Below are 8718 nucleotides of genomic sequence, written 5' to 3' on the forward strand. Positions count from 1 at the left end.
ACCTTGCCTTCGCTGCATCAGAGGGCTGTTATGCTGTGGTCCCTCGGAATCAGGTGTGCCACCGGCATCCAAACGATGTAACTGCTGTACCGGGAAACTAGTCGATTTGCCTGTAGCAGTCCACCGGACACGTGTCGATGGAGGGATTGGTTGACGGGAGAAACTAGGCAGGCCGCCCATTTCGCGCGATAACGGTAAGCCTCCGATCGTGGCGTCGTGCTTCCCGTCCCAACTTTCGACACCATCGACCAAACCCGGTGCCACCACACAACCTCCGGCCTTATCCCCGCTTCTAACGCCGTCAAATCTCCTGGCTGTCCCGCCCGCCACGTCACCCCCCGCAGTCGTCAAGATTAACGAAAATGACGCCCGAGCCAACCCCCTCATCCGCCCCTCCGAACGCCCTCCATCTCAAAAATTAAGAAATTATTGTTATTTTTAAGATTTAATAATCACCGGATAATGGCCGAGAAAAAGAACCCAATCGGGCTCTGCGTTTCTTCTCCACGTGGCGTCCGCTTTTTTCACACGTGGCAAGCGTTTCAAACCGATGGCCGGGAGGTAGCTCGCTTCCTCTTCGAAATGACGAAAAAGACCCTATGATTTAAGGCAAATCACAGGGAATTGGATAGGAATGCCCTTGTAAGGTAACTGTTTTTGACAAGGAAACCCAGATTGACTGGGAATTTAATAGGGATTAGCCAAGCCAAACCAATACTTATACTGTCATTTATTGAATAGATTAGCTTTAATTATGTGGACACGGTTGTAGAAATATATGCTTTCCCAGGTCGAAATTGTATATTTCTCCAATGGAACTGCCAGGTGAGCGGAATCTTCGCATTCTTTCAGCATCCTCCCGTATATTCCCGTCCACAAACATTTCGTATTTATAAAAACCAGAAATAGAAATTTATCCTGAATTTTCCTACGCCCGCTTATGATTTATATTTAAGAAGCTCTCCAGTTTACCCTCGGAAGAATGACCAGTCTCCATGGCCCAACGGAACGAGATCAAACGGTCGGAGAATTTACTGTAATTGTCGAGCCACCGTTCATGACTGTCGGATGGCAGTTTGACGCCTATGATCTCGGTCATCGAATTGCTCTCTAGTGATGCCACCTTTTACTTTAAAAGTCGGAAAGTAAAAGGCGGAAATTTTCTGGAAATTTGAAGCCGGTGTCCGATCGCGTCCTCTACCCGAACTGTTAAAAAATTCGAAAAATTCTGACTCAGTAGAACAAGGCCGTACATCAGGTGGATGGACACGTGGCCGGAATCGAAGGGACCAGGAACAGGGAATGGATCACGCTGAGGGAGGAAATGGTCTTGGTAGTTTGGGGGAACCGGCGATAGGCGGAGCGGAGAGGTTTTACCGGACGATCCGGTGACGGGGGTCCATGATATAAGGGCTGGGGTTTAAGCAAATGGGGTGGTTTTCAGGGTTTTGGCGATGTCAAGACGTGGAGAGAGAGAGAGAGAGAGAGAGAGAGAGAAATAGAATATAAAAAAAGGGGAGGTTTTCGTTTAAAAGAGCGAATTTTTGGGAAAAATAAGGCGTTCGTGGAGAGGGTTTTGAATTCCGAATTCTGATCGAGATCTGGAATTCGGTACTCTCTAGTAATTCCTCGTATGATCGGTACTTTCGTAGGAATTCTTGCGGATTTTGGCGGTAATTCCAACGTTTTTTTCTGACGATCTGACGGGAATCACGAGCGCGAGGTTTCATCAGATCGTTGTTTTAGAGGTGAGAACGGCGAATTCCGGTCGGGAGGGTTTGAAGCTAGGATCCCGATTTGTTTTTCCTGGTTTTTTGTGGAGGTTTTCTGAATTTTTTATGGATATCTTTTGATCGCTTTGATCATTTTTCTCTGTGTTTGGTCGAACTTTTGAATTTGGCTTCGATTTTCCTTTGATTGTGTCAGGTTGGATGTCCAAGATTCCGTTCCATTTCCAGCCAAATTTTTAAGATGCGTATTGCAGCTTTAATTTCGATCTATTGTTCCCTGATTTTGGTGGCATTTTGGAAGTCTCCTTGGATTTCTTCCCAACTGTGGAATTGGATTTTTTTTTTCATTGATTTTTCGTGGTTTCTTAGGATCTGTCTTCTTGGAGAAGCAATTTGGATCAAATATCTATGATATTTTTGGATTTTTTTTCCTTTCAAATTTGGTGAATTCGATCGAGATCCGATCTACCTTTAAGCAATTCATGTCTATATTCGGAATTCATGTGGATCGTGTCATGTTTCCTTGGGTTCTGTTTCTGGAACCTAAATTCCTTAAGCCTTACGGATCCCTGTGCATGTGATATCTGTCTTGATCCCTTCGTTACAGCTTTCCTGACGACGGAAAAAAATGTTTATTTTTCTCTCTTCTTGCAGGAAGTTTAAGGAGATGCCTCAGATTCTCCAACCGAGGTTGAAGTTTTCGGGACATTAGTTAATAGTAGATACCTCCAGGGTTTTATGGTAAGATCTTCGATCTGTTTCTGCCATAAATTTTTAATCTTTGTTTTAGATCCTATGGTTTTTCGGAGGTTCTGGGTTTAGCAAAATAGTGAATTTAACCTCTCTCCCTCTATGCATCGCTGCGATCTCCTTATTAATCTAACCTCCTTTATTTTTTTCCCCTTTAACATTCTCCTGCCAAAGTTTCTACGTCTCTGTCTTTTTTCGCCCAAGGTTGTAGGAATTCATATTAGATAGCAGGGATGTAAAATAAATTTCCAAAGGCGCCACTTTTACAAAAATTGATTTTTCGGAAAAGGGCATTTCGTCGTACAGTTTCTTGCTGGATCGGAGATCTCTTGGTTCTAATATACTGACATTCGGGCTTTTATTCGGCTATTATTGGGCCAGAGAGAAAGCTTTTGATGTTTTGAGTTTTAGCTTTTACCTTGGATACCTTAGTATGCTTGTAATATGACTTTCTAAATATCAACCTTAGAGGTTAATTTATGTGCATTTTTTTTAAAGAAAATTGAAAGTGCCTGAACTTTGGAATTTTTTTTGGCTGTGCTCCATCATATGTTCTGCGTAGCAAGGTACTTTTGCTGCTATATTCATTTGATTCGAGGGGTGGACCCTGCTTGATTTGGTTTTGAGGACAAATTATGAATGCGGAGGTGCTGCTTACTAGAAATTGCTGAGTTTCTTGTAGTTGTGAGTCTTTGAGATATGGTGTTGCAGAAGAGGTTGGATTATGGATCTAGTGGCTACCAGGTTCCTGCAATGCCACATGTTCCAAGATCAGCTAGGGTACATATATTATCCCAACCTGCTTCATTGTTTTTTTCTGGTTTGTCAACTCTGTATAACTCATTGCAGTTCATCTACAGGGTAAGCGTTCTGTTAGAAAGAAGGTCGAGGACAATCGGATGTGTGCATTTGATTTGCTTGCCACTGTAGCAGGAAGGTTGTTATCAGAGAGACAGAACTCTCCGACTCCATGTAACATAACTGGAACTTCTAACCCTACTGCTGGAAAGGATATTATTAAACAGGAACAATTTGAAAATGAGAAGCCATTGAAAGCTGAAGCTTTTGATCAAGGAAGCTGTGATGAGAGTGCTTTGGGTTCTGAGATAGTCTTTCAGAGACAGAGCGGCTATGCCTCAAAAGAGCATCCGCAAATTCCATTTGCAACAGCTTCATCACCTGCTTCTGCCTTTGTAAAGTCTGACAACAGGGATTCTTTTGCTGGGGAGTCAATTATTAGTAGCACACGGGCCAAACGTGGATATTCTCTTGGTACCAATACCATCACCAAAAAATGCGGCACTCAGAGATGCATTCCTGGTTCTATGGAATCATATGAGTATGAAGGAGATGGAATTAACACTCCACGCCAGGCTGAATGGCGAATTTCTGGAAAAGTCATAGAGAGGAATGCTCCAGATATGAACATTCCAGAGGATCCAATGGATTTGGATGCCAAACCTCCTGCTGTGGTTAGTTCAGACAGCAGTGCTGAAGTGCCTTCTTGCAGAGATCGTGTTCCTCATGACAGTTCTGTTCCCAAGTGTGGGGATGGAGTGGAATTTTCTGTATATAGAGATGATGATGAAAATTCCTCTGGGTGTACTTATCCTAGCCCTGTTACTACTCATGCCTGTAGGGCACAACGTATAGGAGACCGTAGGATAAGGAAGCTCTTGACATCTAAGTACTGGAAAGTTGATCCAACTATGTCAAAGGATGGGGAGCTTGCCAACACTGGTACAAATTCTGCAGTATTGATAACATCTTAATTAATGATTTTATGTCGATGTTTATAATTATAGTCTTTTTTGTCTTTGTGATCGACTTGCCTGATTGACCGGACATTCTATCCTTTTCTCTTTTCAGATGTAGAAATGAAGTCCGTGTTCCACAGCAGGAGAATGCCTTGCACACGTCAAAGAACTCAAAGGAGTTCATTCAAGAGGAGAAAGTTGTTTGAGCGCTGCTCAATATCAGCATCTGATGGAGGGATATTTCGCGATGGTATATCTAATCCACCTGGAAAGGGCGGCATCAAGTTAGAAGCAAGTGATTCACCGGCAACTTTGCATGGAGGTTGGTATCGTTTAAGCTATTTACACTTGCTAACCACCTTACGATCTTTTTGGTACTTTGAATTTTGAGACAATCACATTGCTTGTGCAGCGAATGGTGCATCATCCTCTACAACTGGTCAAAAATCATCATATGAATCGGGAGATTACCATGGTATATAGTAGGCTACATGAAACAATGATGACTTGCTAATCTATGACTTTAGTTAATTTTGTTTTGACCCCGATCATGAGGTTCTGAGGTGTACTGTCCTTTTCTCTCAGTGAAACTTAGTATCAAGTCTTTCAAGGTGCCAGAACTTTTTATTGAGATTCCTGAAAATGCTACTGTTGGTTCCTTGAAGGTACATGATTCTCTAATATCCTTTTATTTCCTATTCTGCTTTGCAACTAGAATTATGCATATTCATTATTTTATCTGTTCCATTTAGTGCGGATCAAAGCCTTGTCACCTCATATTTTATTATTTTAATTGTATCTAGTCGGCCTGTATTAATGTGATAGAAAGTGATGATTCAGTAATCTTATAATTGTTCCTGATATGTAATTGAAGATCTTCAATTTAATTATCAGACCATTAAAGGAACAGAACTTATACTTCGTAGTAAATAGTATTATTTGTAGGGACTGCAGACCCAATATATTATGTTAGCTTTTCAATGCGACTTCTAGCTTATGCACCTGTAGCTTTGCCATATATTGGAGCTATAACCATCGGCACAGCCAACATGTCTTATCAGGCTGATGGATAAGAAATTTCAATATTTGAATTTGAACGATGTAGAACTTAGTGGAGTTCTTCCAAAATTAGTATGTTGATCTTCTTATATTTACCACATCAGATAGGCAGATATTCTATTGGTAGAGAGTTATGTTTTCTGAATTTATTAGGTTTACAGCTGTATTTTCTTTTGCAGAGGACAGTTCTGGAGGCTGTGACTGCTATTCTTGGAGGTGGACTGCGTGTTGGTGTTCTTCTCCAAGGAAAGAAGGTTAGAGATGACTGCAAAACCCTGCGCCAGGCTGGTATTGCTCATGCTGAGAAGCTGGACAATTTGGGCTTCACGTTGGAGCCAAATCCCAGACAAGCTCCAGCACCCCTGACCAGCTCCAAGGATCCCCATCTTCTTCACTCTGGTGATGCTACTGAACCATTAGCAAGGTAAAGAGATGACACTGAACCACTGCTGCTTGATAGATAGTTTGATCGAAGTTACTTGGATACATCTTTTGCGCCACAATATTAGCAACCAAATGTATTATTCATCATGAATGTCCTTCAAGTAGCCTTTGCATCTCCGAATGAGCTGTTGCCATGCATTACCGGTTGGGTCTTCCTCTTGGCCAAAAAAAAAAAGAAGGGGTATCTGCATTTGTCGGAAATATGCTGCATCATGTTTGGAATTCCTGGTTGCACCAATTGACTGGTGCGCTTGAATTCAACCTTGTTGTGAATCGATTCAATTGTGTTAGCATTATGTTGCTTTGATCTTAGTAAAGCTAGTACGGTTGTTTCGATAAGGCAATTGAACTGCTTGCTCCATGTAATATTTATTTGAGATTGCTTATCTGATTGAATGTCTGATACCATTCCTATTTTTGTAGGATCGCACCTGCAAAACCTGCACCATACCAAGGGGCATATGATGCGAACCCACAGCCTGTACTGACCTCTGCAGCAAACTGCCCTGAGAGTGATCGCGATTCGGTTCAGTCACCTGCTGATGCACCTTCTCTGGATAAAACCACAGCAAATTCCCGAGCTTTAGTTCCAGTGCCGCAGATGAATGCTGAGGCATTGTCTGTGGTTCCACTTTGCAAGTCGAGGCGCTCTGAGATGGTCCAACGCCGCATCAGGAGACCCTTCTCGGTCGCTGAAGTAGAAGCACTTGTCCAGGCTGTTGAAAAGCTCGGGACGGGAAGGTCTGTGCCGATCACTTCTCTTGTAGTAGACTCGGTCTGCTGGAGAAATTATACCCTGCACAGGCCAATCACCTCGTCTCCTTCCTATGGGCTCTACGATGGTGATTGACCAACGGGAAGAAGACAAGCTGATTGGTGTGGTGCATATGGTGTGGGATATAATTTGCCATTTTCTTACTCTTAACTCTTTTTATCCAGATGGCGAGATGTCAAGCTTCGGGCCTTCGACAATGCAAAGCACCGGACGTACGTTGATCTTAAGGTAATTCATGTTGTAGCGTACGTCAAATCTCGTTGGTGTTTGGTAGAGACCCATCTTTTTGAAAATTCCAATCATGCCATGTGGAAGGGTAGTCATCTTTGTCCAATTCCGGGAAAGCATCGTGATCTTAATATGGTTGGTTGGTGCTATCCATACGCCATCTATTTGTTTGCTTTTCCTCGTTCAAGGTCAGAGGTGCATCCGTGTCTGGACGCTTATCCGTATACGACGGTGGACCCTTTCAGCCTGGATCCTTATCGAGCTTTATTTAGGATTATTTTGTTAAGCATCTTTTATTCTGATAGCCCGTTGTTTATTCTATACCTGGAGGAAGCTTCTGGTCTCTTCCATAAGCTATCCATTCAAACAAGTTACCGTATTTGACCACATGCTAAACGCGGTGAGATGTTTGTGGTCGCAGGACAAGTGGAAGACGTTGGTACACACGGCCAGGATTTCCCCTCAGCAAAGGAGGGGGGAGCCGGTCCCCCAGGAATTGTTGGACCGGGTTCTCTCTGCCCACGCCTATTGGTCTCAGCAGCAAGCCAGGCTCCAGGTCAAACCGCCGCCGGCCCAAACTTGTCTGCTACTCTAATTTGCACCCTACGACCCTTCTCAGAAGCTAGGACGACCATCCGATCCATGTACAAATTAACACCCCCCCAAAGCCCCCAGCGCCCTCACCCAAAAAAAAAAAAAAAAAAAAAGGGAAAAAACACACAAAAGGTACAAAAAGTTTACAAATTTGTGTAATATTTACTCACCATTATTTTTTAAGCCAGGGTTCTTCTCTTCTTGTGAATTACCGAAGGAAGGGGCTTTCTTTGGCGGTTGTACATGACCGGTGATCCAGGAAAAAAACAATGGAATAAGCCAACTGGCACCAACGGGAGCCGTGTCTGTAGACACGTTCCGATGCTGATTTTTTTTTTTTAAAAAAAAAAATTCCTCACTCATTCAATTTAGCTCGTTGTTCTTGGGAAAGGAGGCTGTTATTGGGAAACGATAAAGATAGCAAGGATTCATGAATTTTTTTATTTGAAGTTATAGGATCTCGTGGCTGGCAATCTCTTTGACAATGTAATTTTTAATAAATGTTGTACTTTTTGTAACAGCTTGTTCAGTGTAAGGGAATGATCCCATGGATCTATGCGATCGTTTGATATTAATTGTATCTAATGTGACTTCCCCTGGTCGTTATGGGTCGTCGGTAGCTTAGTTCGAGGCCACAGGCTACGGCCTGGCCTGTATTTTAATTATTTCTGACCAAAATATCGGGCCGGGCATAGGAGCTTGGGTCGGCCGGATGACATACCCGGTTGATCGAAATACCTGGCAACTGGATGCGACGACGGCAACTACCTGACAACTGTTGAAAGTGGACTAATAACCTAATAGAACATTAAAGGACTAATACTCAAGCAAAGAAACCAGATTGCACCGATCTGAAGAGAAGGCATAGTAACAGTTAATCAAATTGCGATTTAGGTATCATGCGTATCACGGATATTCGCTTGTCTAAACAGGAAAGATGTTATGGATAGCAATGTAATTAGCCTTTCCATGAGCTATACCCTGCCTCTTTACGCTACAATAAACAAATTTTCTTATCTTGTTTTGAACATTTCCTGGTTGCTTTGTAATGCATGCACCAAAAGCACTAGATGCAACGTTGCAGTTCGTTTTTCTTCTTTTCTTTTTTGGGGCTAACCATTCCAGGGGAAACCATCGTAGTCAGAACAGCTGACTGTGTCAGGGCTGTGCAGCCACCTACCAGCTTCAAGGAGATTTCTTGGCCTGCAAAGACACCAATTCTTTCGACGATCACAAATGCAAAGAACCACTCAATACCATGCAGTAATTGTTTAAGGGCATAAATTTGGATTTAACTTATTAAGGAACCTTACATAAGGGATCAAGGTCAGAAAAATACCAATTAAAATCTAGATATTAGAAAATAAACTATTTTAATATC

The 8718-nt window shown here is 42.5% G+C and overlaps 1 protein-coding gene across 1 annotated transcript; it reads left to right on the plus strand.

The window, feature by feature from the left end:
• Positions 1-1460: 1460 nt before the first annotated feature.
• LOC103703507 (telomere repeat-binding protein 2) lies at positions 1461-7910 on the plus strand. The gene is made up of 11 exons (XM_008786378.3): positions 1461-1748; positions 2385-2471; positions 3043-3260; positions 3341-4220; positions 4350-4559; positions 4650-4712; positions 4823-4902; positions 5476-5720; positions 6164-6481; positions 6680-6743; positions 7165-7910. Exons 3-11 carry the CDS (start codon positions 3180-3182, stop codon positions 7336-7338), a joined length of 2115 nt encoding a protein of 704 aa, XP_008784600.2. The 5' UTR covers positions 1461-1748; positions 2385-2471; positions 3043-3179; the 3' UTR covers positions 7339-7910.
• Positions 7911-8718: the final 808 nt, after the last annotated feature.

Source organism: Phoenix dactylifera, chromosome 3, assembly GCF_009389715.1.
Source record: "Phoenix dactylifera cultivar Barhee BC4 chromosome 3, palm_55x_up_171113_PBpolish2nd_filt_p, whole genome shotgun sequence".
Classification (NCBI taxonomy): domain Eukaryota; kingdom Viridiplantae; phylum Streptophyta; class Magnoliopsida; order Arecales; family Arecaceae; genus Phoenix; species Phoenix dactylifera.